Raw genomic sequence first — 19014 nt, forward strand, 5'->3', positions numbered from 1 at the left:
TGTTAGGGGGTGCAGTGGACGTCAGGCAGGTGGACCCAGGCCCATCCCCCCCCTACCTGTTACAATTGTGCTGCTTAATGCTTAGTCGTCCAACCCCCCCAAACTCACTGTACCCACATGTAGGTGCCCCCCTTCACCTCTTAGGGCTATAGTAATGGTGTAAACTTGTGGGCAGTAGGTTTTGAGGGGGATTTGGGGGGCTCAACACCCAAGGGAAGGGTGCTATGCACCTGGGAGCTCTTTTACCTTTTTTTTTGTTTTTGTAAAAGTGCCCCCTAGGGTGCCCGGTTGGTGTCCTGGCATGTGAGGGGGACCAGTGCACTATGAATCCTGGCCCCTCCCACGAACAAATGCCTTGGATTTATTCGTTTTTGAGCTGGGCGATTTCATTTTCCATTATCGCTGAAAAGCAAAAACGCCCAGCTCACACCTTGGCGAATAACACATGGGCGTCTATTTTTTTTGAAAATACGGTTCACTCCGCCCCTTCACGGACCCGTTCTCGGAGATAAACGCCCATGGAGATAGGCGTTTCTGGTCGATTATGCCCCTCCATGTCTATTTTCTCTCATATTTCCAGTCCTGAATCAGCAGTGCTTGGAGCTTCTGGCAATGCTTGATGTGAAACAGCAGAAGATGTTTCAAGAAAATGTGACAGTGAGTACAAGTGGCTTTACAGACATCACAGCTCTTGAAGTAAGTGTGGAGGAAGAGGTTCATATGATTTGTGTATGCGTTAAGTGCAGTAAATTCATTTTATTTCTCTGTACACAGCCTTGTACTAGTCTGACTAAGTTGGTATAGAAATGCCCAATTCAGTTTACTTAAACCCAAAGTCCTAGTCTTCTATTCTGACCTGTTCCAGTGGCTCATGTTTTTCAGAAACTTTTAGTCATATCAGAGCTTGACATATGATTTTAGTTTTTATATAAATAACCATTTTGCATTGAAACATCTCAGTGAAGCTGATATTCAAATGGCTTGATTTGGATAGCTTGGAAAGTTCACTTCCAAAAATCAACCTTCTTCTACAGAATATATTAATTACTTCCACTCAGCAAACTGCAGACCTCAATATCTGCTGCTCATAGACTTTTTTTTTTTTCAATTTAAAAATAAAACAGGAGGAAAAGACCCTTGGTGCTCAAGTGAACTTGTCACTGACACATTTTCAGCACACACCAGACCACTGTGTCATTGGCCAAAAACCTCCTTGAAATTTTTACTTTTTTATTTTCAAAATTAGTGACAATAGCAGACTCTGTGTCCATAAAATTGTAGAATAACATGGTGCAAACCTTTGACAACTTATGTGGTCCAATCCAACTTATTCATTGGATTCTTTATAAACTCCCAAACTCCGAATGGGGACCCATTTTTCCCACCGGCTTTGTCAAGGGGGAAAACAGGGCTCTCTAAAAAAAATAAAAATAAACATAACAGATGTTGAAAAACTTCTGTTGACAACATCAGAGCCAGATAGACTAGCTCAATCAACGCTTGTCATCTTTTCAAGGATAAAATTACAGCACACACTTTTCAAAATGGTGCCTCAATTTATATAGGACACGTCATTAATTCCACCGATCGCCAACCAGTAGCAGGTGCTATGGAATTCACAATGGGACAAAAATGGGTTTTTATTACGTGAATTAGAGAAAAGCAACCCATTGTACCATTGTTTTCAATCCCTTCGGTTCAAGAGTCTGCAAACAATGATTCCATCATTGTTCACATTGTCTTAACAGACGATCATGGTCACCACCACGGCGATGTGCTCCAGTTTGTTATATTGCAAATCTTTTCAAATCCCTGAAGGTATGCTGCATCTTCCTATAATGAATAAGCAAAGGAGCTCCTTCTGTATTCTGGGAAAGACAGGATTTATGCTCATTAATATGAGTTCTGTAGCTTTCTTATTGTCTTCCCTACATAAAATTTGTTGCAGGGGCACCTTAAGATGTAGACTACACCAGCTGATTGACAATTAGTTCTAGATCACAATTGGTATACCTTCTGGTCAATCGAATTTATAAATTCTCTACATTCAAGGGAGATGTCGCAAATGTTACTTTCACCGCATTTGAAATGGTCACCACTAGTTATTGAATCCAAAATCGATATTGCTGGTAACTCTGCTGGACTGAAAAGTTCTTTAATATTGTGTCTAGAGAATGCAATACTCAGCAGGTGCTGATGGAACATTAGATGTGTCTGTATAATATCCCAGTTCTTTTTTATAATTGAAAGATACCCAAGGCAAATCTTGCTTATGAAATTCTCTCCTTCATCCACACAGTGTTAACATATGTCTGGCCAACTTAAGTACATAAGTATTGCCACCCTGGGACAGACCAAATGTTCATCAAGCCCAGTATCCTGTTTTCAACAGTGGCCAATCCAGGTCACAAATACCTGGCAAGATCCCAGAAAAGCTGTATACATTTTATGATGCTTATCCCAAAAATAAGCAGTGGATTTTCCCAAGTCAATTTAATAATGGTCTATGGACTTTTCCTTTAGGAAGCCAACCAGACCCTTTTAAAACCCTGCTATGCTAACCAACTTTACCATATTCTCTGGCAATGAATTCCAGAGTTTAATTATACATTGAGTGAAGAAGAAGTTTCTCCGATTTGTATTAAATTTACTACTTTGTAGCTTCATCGCATGGCCCCTAGTCCTAGTATTTTTGGAAAAAGTAAACAAACAATTCACGTCTACCCATTCCACTCCACTCATTATTTTATAGACCTCTATCATATTTCCCCTCAGCCGTCTCTTCTCCAAGCTGAAGAGCCCTAGACGCTTCAGCCTTTCCTCAGGGAAGTCGTGCCATCCCCAGTGTGGCAATACTTATGTATTTATGACACCAATATAAACTCCACAGATGCTCAGTAGTTCTTTCCCAAGTTCAACCTTTTCACCTCTATCCTGGATGTTTGCTCCCCATCCTGTCTCAGTTCCATCCTGTACATGAACCAAGCACTTTTCAGTCCTCTCTCATACTGCCTACCTGCCTGCTATCCTGAGCCAATCTCAGGTGTTTTGTGGGGGCATTAGTGCCAGTGCTCCCACCTTCAATCTCTCTCTTTACCTTCATACTCCACCTTCCTCACCCCCAGCCTGAGCCAAGCACAAGCGCCCTCTTATGTCAGTCTCCCCTAACAGGGGGATAGGTAGAAAGGGTGTCTTGAGTCCGTTTTGGGTGAGTAAGCCTGGGACAAATGGCTCGTACTGAAAGGTGTCTGGGCAGATCAGAGAAGCTGTTTCCTCCCGGATCCAGACTTATGAAGCACCATACCTTTGTGGTAGCCCAATGTTTTCTAGGACCACCATGCTGCTTGTCAAAGTCCCTTAACACTGGCATTGGAAGGTTCTCCTGTATGCCTGATGACTTACGTCTCTGGTCCCACTCTGCTGTCCCAGAAGTCACAGTCCACAGCCACTTCACATTCAGAGACTGTGTACCACGCCTCTGGAGCCTGATAATTCCACTCATCTCCATGGCCATAGCTCAGAGCATTTCACCACAGTGGGAGGGACCACAGCTACTTAACCACTACTATATTCCCCACATCTTCCAAGACACCAGTACCACAGGATCAGTACTCCCTGCCCATGTAGATTATAAGTAAATGTGTTCTTGTCTCATAGAATATGAGAGTTTGGATGTGTAATGTAAATGTTTTATAGTTGTGTTTTTATTTGCAGTAGTGATTTTATTCTTCCCAACCTTCCTTTTCTACCACTGGGAGAATGTTTAGCTGTGTTTGCATATTCCGTTTATTTATTTTAAATTACAAGGCTGACAGGTGGTGGTAATTATGTAATCCTGATCATTGGCAAAGTATAAATTATTGAAAATTGGTACTGTAGCATGATTACTTAATGATGAGTGAAACTGCCAGTGCCTTTTCTCTTATATGAATTTTAATTCTAAGGGGAGGTTGGGGGTTTACATAGTAACATGTAGTGATTCATGTAGCTTTTTTTTGTGTGTGTCTTAAGCTGGCAGTACTTGGAGCCTGCAACTGCTGTAAAAGCGCTGGAGGAGAACCTTGCTCCTGTGCTAAGATGTCGGCTGCAACTCGCAAACAACTTCTGCAGCTGCGACAGGAGGTAATGTCATCTTTGGCTCAGGTTACAGGCCACAACAATGTACCCAATCAGAAAGGATTAAAAAAAAACCTTCCAACATGTCAGTCCTTGCAACTGTACTAGTCATACCCCAGACAGCAGCACTTCAGCTATTCTAACAAGTACCTGGATTGGCCTCTGTTGGAAACAGGATAGTGGGCTTGATGGGTCTTTGGTCTGATCAAATATAGCAATTCATATGTTTTTAAGTAATGCAGCTAGTAAAACGTAGTAAAATAACCATAGAAAGCTTTTATCATTACCTCAAGTATATATCGTCTCTTCTATTCAGCAGTTCTAGGAGCAATATTGGTTTTGGAGACAATCTGAGAAAAGGATATGTGAGGCCCTAAATAAAACATGTATTACGATATCTTTGTTGGCTTTCTTCTATTGAACATGATTTTGCCTTGGTGTAGAAGGCTTTGCAATTTATTTATTTTTAAAGGTTGTTTGGTTTTTGTCCACGTTCATCTAGAAAGAAGAGGAAGGTAGTGGATGCTTCAGGGAATGTTGTATGTTCTCATGCCTGACACTTTTATGCTTCTCTCTTTTTTTTTTTTTTTTAACCTAGCTTTGATCAGTTGAGATCTCTAAGTGTAGTCATGGATTTTAAGCTTCTCAGACAGGTGTATTTACAACAGCTGGATTTCCAATTTATGTTTAGAAATTTTGTATGCAGTTTGCATATTTGTGATGGAAGGAAAGGTTTTTGTGAATTAAGCATATTAACTTTCACCTACACCATTTTTAATAGCAAGTTCACTGTTGCAGTAAGGGTGTTGAGGTACTACACAGCTCAGGCACTCACTGTAGCATAGCGCTGGACAGGAACATATATTCCAAAGGTGAGGCCAGCATTGCCAAGGAACCTTGGGATTAACTTGGAGAACTTTTGGATTCCTTGTGACTCAGGTTAACAAACTGGGAGATAGATGATAGTTAAAAGGAAATTTCAAAGAAGAATCAGCCCTACTTCACTAGTCACTAAAATAGTATGGCTGGTGATTGGCAGGGATGTATATGATAGATACCATGCCATTTACAGAAGAGAAGATTTCTTCCGAACCAGTAGAACTGAAAGTAGATGGGGCAGGTAGGATATATTCTAGGATATTGAAGAGTACAGAGAGGTTCAGGTAGGTCTGTTAAGAACCTGTTCATTATGAGGGGAGATTTCATAAGGCATGTATATTTGTAAACTTCATTTTACTCATACAAATAATGGAAATACTTCTAAAACAAATAGGAGGAAATATTTTTTCACTCAACGAATAGTTAAGCTCTGGGACTTGTTACCAGAGGATGTGGTATCAGTGGTTAGCATATCTAGGTTTAAAAAAGGTTTGGACAAGTTCCTGGAAGAAAAGTCTATAATATGCTATTGAGTTAGATTTGGGGAAGCCCCTACTTGCCCTGAGATTGGTAGCATGGAATTTGGTTTCTGTCAGGTACTTGTGACCTGGATTGGCCACAGTCAGAAGCAGGATACTGGCTGGATGGACCATTGATCTATCCCAGTATGGCTAGTCTTATGTTCTAATATTACAGAGGAGTTAGATGGAAGAGTTTTGCCTTTTTTGTTCAGATGAAACTGAGATCTATAACAGGTAAGGTTCAACTGGTTAGTTGGTTCCTCAATAGTGAAAAAATCCTTCAGGTCTCTTTGGAAACTGAGGAGAATCAGATCATATTTCTCGCCAGACATCTTTAGACTGCTAGTTCAATCCTTGGTTTTAACTCAGTTCAATTACTGCAATTCCTTCTATGCTGGATGTAAGGAGGGCGTCCTATAAAGGCTACAAACGGCCAAAATACTGTAGCTAGGCGTGTCCTCAAGGAATTGTGTTTTGATAGAGCCATTGATTATGCAAGCTGCACTGGTTGCCCATTAAAGCCAGGATTATTTTTAAATTATGTGTTTGTCTTTCAAATATTATATAGCATGACACCGGATTATATGCAGCCCTTAATAACTATTCCCCTACGCAATATAACCTTTGGTTCTAGGGGCTACCTTAGATGTCATCTTCCAGATTGCAAGAGAGTTCGTTATAAGTCAGTTCAGTCTGTTGAATTTAGATACTAGGGTGCTAAGTGGTGGAATTCAGGGTCAGCCTGATTACTTGGTATTTCATAAAAGACTGAAAACTCTCCTCTTTGAGAGGTTTCTATCCATTGATAGGGTATCTTAGATTGTAACTGGCCATCAATGGTCTATATTTGATATTTTGTTTATGGTTTTGTAAACTTTGTCTGTTGTTCATTTACTGTTAACCACATTGAGCTTGAGTGTGTTCAGGATAATTTGGGGTTTTAATGTATAAATAAATAAATAAATAAATAAACGGAGGCAGTTACTTTTTCACATGGGTGATACGGGTGTTGGATAACTATCCCTTAAATAAATGAAGTAGTATTGGAATTTAGTCAATAATTTTTATTAAAAGTATCAAATACAAACAGATGACAAAAGAACAGCATGAAAAAAATAGCAAATATAAAGAATAGTTGTTCCAAAACCGGGTGGGAGCCTGTGCTCTGATGACCCCCACCCTACCCTTTCCCCCTGAACTACTAAGTTACTCAGTAAACTTACAGACTAGCCCTACCCCACCCACACCCCACCCAACATAGGGTAATACATTATGCCAACTTACAAATTCAAATAATAATAAGACTACAAGTTCTGGGAAGGAGAGATTGGAGATATGGTTCCCAAACGGCCTAGAAACATTGCTTATGGTTAGCCGTTAAACATGCATCACGACTTTCCATGACCAATAAGATATGAAACTTATTCTTCCAATGCCAAAATGTAGGCAGGCAGTCCAGCGTCCAGTGCTGCCAATCACACAGGCCTTAGAGAGTAAAAACCCTTGCCAATTTGGTAAGAGGTCCACACGACCATTTTACCAAAAATAATACCCAATGGGGGTAAGAGAATTGGTCTTCCCAGCAAGGTCTCCAGGAATCTCAGTATTCTGTTCCAAAACCATTGCACCAGCTGGCATTGCCAAAATGCGTGGGCTAGGGTGTTAGAGGTTCCACGTTTAGAACACTGAGCTGAAGCCACACACCCAACACAAAACGCTTGCTTCTATGAAAATACGCTCTAGATGATACTGACATTCCCCATAGACTGCACCATGTATCATCGGTGGGATCTGCCCCCACTTTAACCTATATCCATCAAAGACATAACACAGAAAATACATTGATAGAGTGACCATGCAGAACACACCAAAGAATGGTAGAAAAATGATGATAGAGTATGCTGCCCATGTATCCACCATGAGGGGATATTGTAAAGCAACTTATGCCAAGAACTCTGCAACCAGCACTATTATCAAGCAATCCACTTGTCCTCCACGCCAAAATCCCTTAGGGCAGACGTGCAGCAAGGTGAGCATGCTATCTTGATGGCTCACTAAAGGCCCCCACCCCAAAGGAGATATAATATGAGAAAGCACAAACAGTCCTGGAATAATAACGTTATAACCCAGCTGCCCCCATTAGGCCATAAACAATTAGGGCAGTGAAGCTCTAGTAGTGAAAAAGAGTACAAAGTGTCCAAAATCCAGCAGACTGTCAATAGTGTCAAAAAGCCAGAGTGCCACCTGAGCTCCAAAAACAGGCAAGTATGCCATCTTCTGGCAATCCGGAAGGATCCAAGGCTCTGAAGAAAATCGCAATAGGGCAGTCTAGAGCATTAGAGTTGTGCAGAAGTTGGGATTGCGTTTTTGTGTGAAAGCTTGGACCTGGTCTTCCAATTCCTTGGTCTTCGGCAACTGTGTATCAAGCTCCAAACCGAATGCATCAAGGCATTCGTGGGTTTCCTCCACCCGATCCAGTATTTGTTGAAGTTTCTTGTCCAATGCCACCTCTACTGCCGTTGTGACCACTACGGTAATTTCTGACATCTAAATGGAGCTAACTGAGGGCTTGGGCCCTCTTGTTGATGTCACCGGATCGTTTTTCCACCACCTTAGAGGCCATGTAGAGGTACGAGTGCTGCCACAATCTGCCATGTCAGTAAGGGGTATCTTCCCACAGCCACCCTGTTCGTCAAGTATCAAAATCACCACATGTAGAGCAGATTAATAGCCAATAAAAGCAGGGACATGGAGGAGCTTCGCTGTTTAGCTACTGCTCCGACCCATCGCATCACGAAAAAAGAGCGGGACTTGGTGGTGATTGTGTCCGATGACCTTAAGGTGACCAAACAGGTAGAAAATGCAACACTGAAAGCCAGAAGAATGCTCGGGTGCATAAGGAGAGGGATGACCAGCAGGAGAAAAAAGGTGATAGTGTTCTTGTACAAGCCTCTGGTGAGGTCCCATTTGGAATACTGTGTGCAGTTCTGGAGACTGCACTTAAGGAAAGATATAAACAGGATGGAGTTGGTTCAGAGGGTGGCTACAAAATTGTTCAGTGGTCTCAATCATAAAACATTTAGGGACAGGCTGATGAACCTCAACATGTATATGCTGGAAGAGAGGTGGGAGAGAGGGGATATGATAGAGATGTTTAAATAGTGATATTAATGTACAGGAGGTGAGCCTTTTTCAAATGAAGGAAAGCTCTAGAAGGAGAGAGCATAGGATGAAGTTAAGAGGAAATAGGCTTAGGACAAATCTGTGGAAGTACTCTTTCATGGAGAGGGTGGTGGATGCATGGAATGCCCTCCCGGTGGAGGTCATGGAGACGAAGACTGTGTTGGAGTTTAAGAAGGCATGGGACAGACACGTGAGATCTCTTAGGAAAAGGAGGAGTTAGTGGTTACTGAGGATGGGCCGACTGGATGGACCATATGGCCCTTATCTGCCGTCATGTTTCTAAGTACTATTGTAATTTTAAAACTGTGTTATGTTTACTGGGGTTCCCTTTATCAAATATTATATTTTGTTTAAAGATCAGAAACCATTAAATGTGATATATTGTGACAAAGCTAGCACTCGGGGCCCCCACAGAGAAGCAGCTAATCCCTGAACTACGGTTCCCAGAAGCCCTTGCAAACAGGAGAGAGGAGGGTAGCCCCAAAAGGGTGAAACGGATTTCCAACCCCAGCAGGGGGAGCAGTGGCTCAGTGCTAGGGGAGCCAGTTACTTCCTTCCCCACTAGAGGGAGAAGGGGAGGTGAAGCTCAGTCCCTTAGCTGCATCGCCAGTATATAATTCCCTCCAGCTGTGAGAGAGGGAGAATTTTCCGGGTGGCTCCCAGCCACCAGGAGGGCGAGGAAACTGATTGAGAGAGAAGCTGCCATGGAGTAGGTGGAGGATGGAAAGGGCCTGCCACTGGAGCTTCCGGGGGGGGGGGGGGGGGGGGAAGAGTAAGCTACCATGGAGTGTGAGAATGTAGATGTAACCCTGACCAGCACATGAAGGCAGTGTGAGAGGCCACAGGGGTGTGGTGCTGTGAGGTAGGAGGAAAGCTGCCAGCCCTGTTTGGTACAGAGTCCTCTGGGGTGCTGTGAAGAGGACAGGGGCATTAAGTAGTGGTTTCTTTTGAAGAGATGGTTTGTGAAAGGGTTGAATTATTGGGATGTATAGAACAGCAGGCTGAACTTTGACTGAGCCCTTCTGAGGGAGAGGGGAAGGTAGTGCAAAGGAAGTGGGCCTGAACTGTTAAGGAACTGAATGTTGGCTGGAGTTTGGAACCCGGCCTGAACCCTGTTTGTGAACTGCATTTCAGTTTTGAGAGTGGAACTGATTGAGAATAAAGCACTTTGGTCTTAAGTCCATATGGCAGTCTGGTTCTTTGCTGTAAACCTGTGAGCCTAACAGGGCTGCCGGCCCCAACCCAGAGTGGAGGAAGCGGACCCCTTTACAATATATGCAGTAATAGGGGAAATCAGGAGGGGATAAATACTTTTGACATCACTATATATGGCATTACAGTGTTTACTTGGCATTGTGAAAATACACCTAAAAACACTCTTTGCTCTTTTGGAGCTTTCAGTCTAATACATGATTGAAGACAGATGGAGACTGAGGTGCTAAGGATGATAGAGCTAACAGAGGGAGATAGATGAACAAGGAGTTCTGGGGGGGGGGGTGTCAAATACAAGACCACCATGGATAAACTGAATGATTATTTTCACCAGGAAGGATGTTGGGGTAATCCCCAAACCAGAGGCCTTCCTTAAGGGTCGTGCCTCTGAGATACTAAAAGATATCACTGGAGCAGAAGGCAGTGATATAAAAATATAGATATATACTATACCAAATCCCCAGGGCTAGATGGAATCCATCCCAAAGTTCTGAAAGAGAAAAAATTAGAAATTACATACAGAAATAACACTGATTTACAATTTGTCACCAACAACTGCTATACCAGAGAACTGGAAGGAGCCAGTGTGCCTGGAGCTTTAAGAGCTCAGATCACATGATGCTAACATGGTGCTTATTAGTCTTCTGCAGTGTCACCCATGGGCCAGATAAGTCTGTTTAACGTGATGCTCTGCACTGGCTTTATGTGTTTCATATGCTTCTGTTGTATCTCGAGGCTCATGACAAACGTCTCCTTTGTGCTGAGATTTAGCAGTTTTTATGGCAGGGTTGGCACTGCCTGACTGCCTATTAAGATTCTACAGAAACCCAGGGAACATGGAAAATGTGCGTTATTTGACTGTTGCATGCACAATGAGACATCTCAATGAGTGGTTTAGGGGAACTAAAACCTTTTCAGTGATCTCTCTGGAAACACCCTTTACCCCTAATGAACGTTTCAGCTGGCAACTACACACCATACTCAGAAAAACGCCTCGGGTCCTGCGAGGCAAATTGATTATTAGGTCAGTTTGTGTCACTTGGCAGAAGCAATTCAAGTGCCATTGCTTTTCTGCTGCAGTTTCACCTTTTCTTTCTCTTTGTGGGAACCCGGACTTTCCCCCTGGATCAGACTCTGGATGTTTTTACACACTGGAGATCACAGGGAATCCATTATTTATATCAACTTTAACAGATGATGGTAGGCTGAAGCCTTTCTTGGAGTTTCAAACTTGAGTATTCTATGCCAGCAATTGATTGCTTAGCTTATTCTTACCTGCGCCATTATGTGAGCAGTCTAGGCTGGGAGAATCTGAGCAAAGAGGTCCAAGAGATTGTCAGTTCGGCCTTAACCCTGGGCTCCCAGAATCAAGTGCCCTGGCCTACCATCATTGTTTTTTGCAGGACACAGCTAAGGATTTGGATTATGCGCGTTAGTCCAAAGCATGGTCTTCAGAATTAGGAGTGGACAGTTCTGCTGTACAGTGAAAAACTGTGTCCTGGAGTTCAGGGACAGATTGGTAAACTGGTGCTCTGGGAGTTGCAATATAAATTTGTTTTACGACTTTCATCTCTTCTCAGGCCACAAAGCATCTATAAGCTCCTCTGCTGCTTGTCCTAAATGTCATCATTCATCAACAACTCTGTCATATGTTTTGGGTGATGGTGTTGCACAGTGTATCCACTCAGTGGTCTAGACGGATAGTTCTGTCTCCAAAATTGTTATTTGATCATTGTGGACTTTTCACAACCTATCCCGCCTGGGTTATGGGGTTTCCTCAGAAGAACAGTGATGGTGAAGAAGAAGGTAATTATGTTATCTTGGCAAGATTCGACAGCTCCTACATTTTTGACTTGTCAGGTGCAAATAATCACATTATTGTCCATGGAGCGTCTTGCTGCTTCATATTTTTCTTCTGTAAAAGGGGAAGGCTTTCAACGTATTTGGGAGCATTTTTGAGACACTCTACAGCTATCCGCCCGCAGTAGAATGCTTAACTAATGCATTCCCCTTGCCATGGTATTTGCTTTTCTTGTGCAGTGTGGGATGGGGAGGGATGGGTTGGGGTTGGACAGGGTGGGGAAGAGGGATGGCTCTTGGGAAATCCTTGATCTATTAGTATATCTTCTAGTTTTCTCTAGAGTCTGTAAGTTTCTATGAAAATGGATTGTTATTTGATTACTGAGAGTGTATTTTCAATAAAAAAAAAAAACATATATTTAAACATAAAAAAGAGATCCAGGGGATAACCAGGAAATTATAGACTATAAGCCTGACATCAACATCAGATAAGATGATAAAAATAACTATCAAGAATAAATTCATTACATACATAGGGGGAAAAAGTTATAATCAGGAATAAGCATGGATTTTAGAAGGCAGATCAGATCATCTCTCATAAATCTATTAGAACTGTTTGAGATTGTAATTAGGAACATGAATGATGGTAAGCATAGTCTATTTGTACTTCAAAAAAGCATTCAACAAAATACCACCAAAGAGATAATGCTGAAAACTGACGGGATATGGAGCAGCATACATTGACAGATCAGCAATTGGGTAAAGGGAAGAAGACAGTGAGTTCTGAGACTTAAGGTAGACATGCCTTATGGATGGAGTGTTGTCTGAGAAGCAAAATTTGCAAAAGATAGTAAACTATATAGTTAAACAATATGCTGACAGGGTAAAATTGCAGGAAGATCTAGAAAACTGGGATCTTGGCCATCCAAATGACAAATGGAACTTAATATATAGCGTAGCCAGAAGTCCATTTCTGGGGGAGGGCCCATATATTTCCTCTCTCTCTATCTTGTCACATTAAAATTAATACCTTGGATTGCAGGGATGCCCAAGCCCCACCAGTGGAATAGGTTCTCTGTTATCCCATGCCATTGAGCATCAGGGAAGTCGTCAGAGTGCTTCTAGCCGCCATCCCTGGCACTCCCTATGCATGCTCAGTTCATGTCTGTGCATGCTCAGTTCATGTGCATGAACTGAGCATGCACAGGGACTAATGGTGTTGGCGGCTGGAAGCACGCTGCCAGCTTCCCCGCTTCTCATATGGCACAGGGAGCTCAGTCAAAAGACCTCCTCTTCCACTGGCGAGCTTGGGCATCCCCACCAGCCAAAGCAAAGGGTGCCTTAGCAGTATACATTTCTGGAGTCCATTCTGAGAAATCAGTATTGAGAGAGGCTTGCAGTTACTGTTGACTATACGTTGAAACCATTGGCACAATGTGCCACTGAGGCCAGAAAAGTTAACTACATGTTAAGGATAATTTGGAAACGTATTCATAACTAACAAATCCTCCTACAATTTGACATGTCAAGCGCCTTTGACATGGTCGACCATGAAATCCTACTACACATACTTGAATACTTTGGCATTGGAGGAAATGTCCTAAGCTGGTTCAAGGGGTTCCTAACCCTGCGCTCGTATCAAGTTACATCACACTCAACCACGTCCAAGGCATGGATACCGGAATGTGGAGTTCCACAAGGATCACCCCTCTCACCAACTATTTTCAACCTAATGATGATCCCCCTAGCAAAACTCCTATCAAACCATAACCTCAATCCACATATATACGCTGATGATGTGACAATATATATCCCCTTCAAACATGACATCAAAGAAATCTCCAACGAAATCAATCAAAGCCTACATATCATGAACACATGGGCAGACACATTCCGTCTGAAATTAAATGCAGAAAAAACTCAATGCCTGGTACTCACCTCCCAACACAACACCAACGAATTCAACGCGATAAACACACCAAACCTAAACCTTCCAATCTCAGAAACGCTAAAAATCCTTGGAGTCACTATCGACCGCCACATAACACTGGAAACCCACGCAAACAACACAACTAAGAAGATGTTCTACTGCATGTGGAAACTGAAAAGGATAAGACCACTCTTCCCAAGATTCGTCTTTCGTAACTTAGTGCAATCCCTCGTCCTCAGCCATCTGGATTACTGCAACTCATTATACGCAGGCGGCAAAGAGCAAACACTGAGGAAACTTCAAACAGCCCAGAACACAGCAGCCAGACTCATCTTCGGAAAACCAAAATATGAAAGGGCAACACCACTACGAGAGAAACTACACTGGCTTCCACTGAAGGAACGCATCACCTTCAAGGTATGCACACTAGTCCACAAGATCATCTACGGCGAAGCCCCAGCCTACATGTCCGAGTTGATTGACCTACCACCCAGAAATGCTAGGAGATCTTCCCGAACATACCTCAACCTCCATTTCCCTACTTTCAAGGGCGTGAAATACAAGACGCTACATGCGTCAACCTTTTCTCACACGAGCACGCAGCTTTGGAACTCACTGCCATGCAACTTAAGAGCGATCCACGAACAAGCATCCTTCCGCAGATTACTGAAGACCCACTTGTTTGAGTCAATCTACGGAAAAAACCAAAACACATAGAGTCTACACTCACTTACATCAATGCATCACACATCCACTCAAGATCTCTCATTCCCCCCAATTCCACATTACTCATACATATACTTACAGGAATAGGTAAACCATGTGCCTAAATGTCTTAACACTACCCTTAAACTTCCTATTATCTCCTCCCAAAGTCTCCCTGTTGATGTCCCATTGTGATATTCCTAATGATAATTTGATTATCATAACTTGTACAATGTAACCCATAACCAATTTGTATCAACTGTATTCTCTGTATTCATATCTTATTGTAAGCCACACTGAGCCCGCAAAGAGGTGGGAAAATGTGGGATACAAATGCAAACAATAAATAAATAAATAAATATATATTGAGCTCTGGTGCAACCACACTTGGGATGCCGTTTGCTGTTCTGGTTGACCATCTCAAAAATATATAGAGAAGCTTGAGAGAGAAGGGCAACCAGAATTGTAAGAGGATTGGGATATCTCCTACAAAGAAAGGCTGATTAGCTTGGAAAAGAGAAGACTGAGGAAGAGACATGATAGGCACCTACAGGATCATTAGCAGAAAAGACAAAATCATAAGTAAGCTGTTTAGCCCATGAAAAGGTACTATGGTTGGGGGCATCTAAACTGAAAGTTTGCAGTTTCAAGATAAACATGAGAAAATATTTCTTTAGTCAGTGGGTAGTTGTGGAATCTGCTACCAGGCAGTGTGGTCACAGCAAGCAAGAGGATTGTGAAAAATTGCAAGAGGACCTTACGAGACTGGGATGTTGGGCATCCAAATGGCAGATGACATTTAAGTGCTGGGATGTTGGGCATCCAAATGGCAGATGACATTTAAATGCAAGGTGATGCATGTAGGAAAGAGGAACCCAAACTATAACTACATGATGCAAGGTTCCACATTAGGAGTCACTGCCCAGGAAAAAGATCTAGGTGTCATCGTTGATGACGATACATTGAAACTCTTTGTTCAGTGTGCAGTGGTGACTAAGAAAGCAAATAGAATATTAAGAATTATTAGGAAAGTAATGAAAAATAAAGTTGAGAATATTATAATGCTTTTGTATAGCTCCTTGGTGCGACCGCACCTCGAATACTGCGTGCAGTTTTGGTCACCTCTTCTCAAAAAAGATATAGCGGAATTAGAGAAGGTCAGTGACAATGATAATAAGGATGGGATGACTTCCCTATGAGGAAAGGTTAAAGAAGCTAGGGATCGTCAGCTTGGAGAAGAGATGGCCAAGAGGAAATATGATAGAGGTCTATAAAATACTGAGTGGAGTAGAACGGGTGGACGTGAATCGCTTATTTATGCTTTCCAAAAATACAAGGACACAGGAGCACACAATAAAGCTACTAAGTAGTACATTTAAAACAAATTGGAGAAAATATTTCTTCACTCAGTGTGTAATTAAACTCTGGAATTAATTTCCAGAGAATGTGGTAAAAGCAGTTAGATTGGCAGAGTTTAAAACATGTTTGGATAATTTCCTAAAAGAAAAGTCTATAAGCCATTATTAAGATGAACTTGGGAAAATCTGTAGCTTATTTATAGGATAAGCGGAATAAAATCTGTTTACTCTTGGGATCTTGCCAGGTATTTGTGACCTGGATGGCCACTGTTGGAAACAGGATACTGGGCTTGATGGAGCTTCATTTTGTCTCAGTATGGCAACGCTTATGTTCTTATGTTCATAGCAGGACTCAAAAAGAATGGATGTGGTTTGGAAGACAAAGACATAAAAAGAGATTGGGTGTGGGGGGGGGGGGGTCTGGGTCACTACTTAGTATTTAGCTACTGGGAGCACATAGCTAAACTCTGTTTTTCTGTTGGGGGAGGGGTGTCGTCGAAGACAACATGCTAGGCTTGGTGAACCAACAGTTTAACCCAAATTGGCCACATTTTGTTCTAAGGACCATTTGCTCCTGCTAATTGAAGCAAGTATTTATAGCAAAACGTGTCTCCTATACATATAGTTATGATGTTTTGACAGCATATTTTCTCTCCAGTAACCCTTTGACAGATGGTTAGATTACAGTAAAAACTGTAACAGGAATTTTTATTAATGTCAAAACAAAACGTGCAGTTAAGGATGACGACCACCATTCCCACTACTTCAGATAAGGGTCATAGTAACATAGTAGATGACGGCAGAAAAAGACCTGCACAGTCCATCCAGTCTGCCCAAGAAATGTGCCACTTTTTTGTGTATACCTTACCTTGATTTGTACCTGTCTTTTTCAGGGCACAGACCGTACAAGTCTGCCCAGCATTATCCCCGCCTCCCACCATCGGCTCTGGCACAGACCGTATAAGTCTGCCCAGCACTATCCCCGCCTCCCACTACCGGCTCTGTTATCCAATCTTGGCTAAGCTCCTGAACATTTGCACAAAGCAAGATAGAAGTCTCTTTTAAATGAACAAGAGATCTACACCCGCAAAAAAGTTATACAGTATAAAAAAAACTGTATTGGCGGAGGGGTGGTTTACTCTTCCCCTATTCTAGACTTTCTCTCCCCTGCTAAAGCAGTGTAACAATTTGAACCATCCAGTAGTTCTGTGGTGGCAGGGAGACAGGATTGCTGCTCAAATCAGCTCATACTCTCTCCCTTTCTAACATTTCTCAGATTAGGTGCCAGTCCATCCTTTTATGTTTTACCAACGTTCATAGGGCTCCCATATCTTTTGAAAAGATCTGCATAGGGCTGCAAGTTTTGTCATAAGGTAGACATATTCCATTTTAGCTATAACTCTCTAGTAATCAATGGCCAATCTGGTTGCCTCCATGCCACTGTCAACACTAACATCATGGCTTATTTCCTGCTACAACCTTTCAGTTATAAGTGGGTTACATTAATCAAGATGCCAGAACAAGCTGCATATGCCTTGTAGCGCTATAGAAATGATAAATAGTAGTAGTAGTAGTAGTTGATCAATCAACAAAAAGGGTGAGAGAGTCTAATATATAAACACAAAAAAAATCTCTCTTTATGTCAGTTGCAAGGTACTTCATATAATACTATATTCCTGTGAAGTACAAAAAGAATATTATTGAGAAAGGGAAAAAGCCTCTGTGCCCAAACCTCCACTCAATATATATTTTAAAGAGGGTATAGAGGAAATCACATGGGTCAACAACTGTCTTCAATGGCATAAAAAACCCTTATCTCTTTTACTCCATATTGCTAAAAACTTCACAGGATCCATGAGTTTGTCATTCCTGTGAAGTTTTTAGCAATATGGAGTGAAAGAGAAGGGTTTTTTATGCCAATGAAGACAGTTGACCCATGTGATTTCCTCTATACCCTCTTTAAAATATATATTGAGTGGAGGTTTGGGCACAGAGGCTTTTTTCCCTTTCTCAGTAATAATCTTTTTGCACTTCACAGGAATATAGTATTATATGAAGTACTTTGCAACTAATTATAGTAGTTGAGCCATGTATAACCAAAAACTAGAGCACATATTTCTTAAAAAGAAACGTTTTAACTTTCTTTCTAAAATGAAGACAAGAATGAGAAAGGAAAGCAAAAATAAACTATCACTATCCTTCCATAATCTAGCATCCTGAACAGCCAAGGATTTCTTAGAAATTGACATTCTCCTTTTCCCCTTAACAGAAGGGGAGGTAAAAAAGTTGGCGTTATTGCTACATCTTGATCTTAAGGAGGCTTTCCACATGAGGTGTCTTAAAATCCTAGAGACTTTTAAGACATTTCTTAAGTAAGATGTTCCATAGTTTCGGGCCTGCAATGTAAAATATAGAATTCTCATATTTCATGCAAGTTAAAGTTACCTATAATGCAAAGGTCATATGTGTATTTTCCCAGGTATTTCTGGTATCTTTTTATGTGATCTACATAGAACTTACAAGGTATCTTCAGAATATAAGCATTGTATTAAATAAGATTAGAACATCCAATAAGTCTTGTGTTGCTGACCTAAGGAGTCTGGTCGGTTGGTATGTTAGCCAAAAAGAATCTTATAGCAGATTCACCATTCAATAGGCAACCAGTGAAGCTTATTTAAAGTGAGTGTAATATATAAAAAATGAATACAGCATTCATAGGAAAAATTTGTAGAAAACCTTTTTTTTTTTGGGGGGGGGGGGGGGGCAAAAAGGAATGAATTGAAAATTTTTTATACAGCTTTTACCAAGCTAGGAATCGCTGAGGTTTGGGTAAAAACCAAGAGCCCAATATTCAAAGCAATTTAACTGGACAGGAGAGGTTTCTGTCTGGTTAGATTACACTGCGTGGGTTGGCCGCCAATACTCAATGGTGCTTAAAAGGGCATTGCTACTGAATATTGGCTCTGAGTGCCCCAGCACAATCCAGGCAGAGTTGGAGTGGGCCCAAAAGTTATGTAGGCATTGGTAATAATCAGTGCTGGTGCCCCCATACCTAACTAGGCAGGTAGGACTTCCATAAAATGCAGTCCTATCTTTGCTCAGTTAGGTATGCATAACTTTTTGGTCTGCAGAAGACCCAAGTATTCAATCAGATGCTCGGACATGGCACAGCATTGAATATTCAGGTCTAATTTAGCCCATAGCAGTCAGTGTAAAAAAATAAAACAAAAGAAAACAGAAAAAAAACCACTGATTGCTGCTGGCTAAATATTAACCCACAACTTTTAAAATAGTCTCTTAACTGTATTTC

At 41.6% G+C, this 19014-nt stretch overlaps 1 protein-coding gene across 2 annotated transcripts in view; it reads left to right on the forward strand.

The window, feature by feature from the left end:
• Nucleotides 1–19014, forward strand: part of CCDC125 (coiled-coil domain containing 125) — a 78820-nt gene that overhangs the window by 49854 nt on the left and 9952 nt on the right. For both annotated transcript variants that reach the window (XM_030193326.1, XM_030193327.1), the window contains exons 8-9: nucleotides 581–696; nucleotides 4012–4122. In XM_030193326.1, the coding sequence (XP_030049186.1) occupies nucleotides 581–696; nucleotides 4012–4122 (227 nt within the window). The remainder of the gene's footprint in view (nucleotides 1–580; nucleotides 697–4011; nucleotides 4123–19014) is intronic.

This window comes from Microcaecilia unicolor, chromosome 2 (genome assembly GCF_901765095.1).
Source record: "Microcaecilia unicolor chromosome 2, aMicUni1.1, whole genome shotgun sequence".
Lineage (NCBI taxonomy): Eukaryota > Metazoa > Chordata > Amphibia > Gymnophiona > Siphonopidae > Microcaecilia > Microcaecilia unicolor.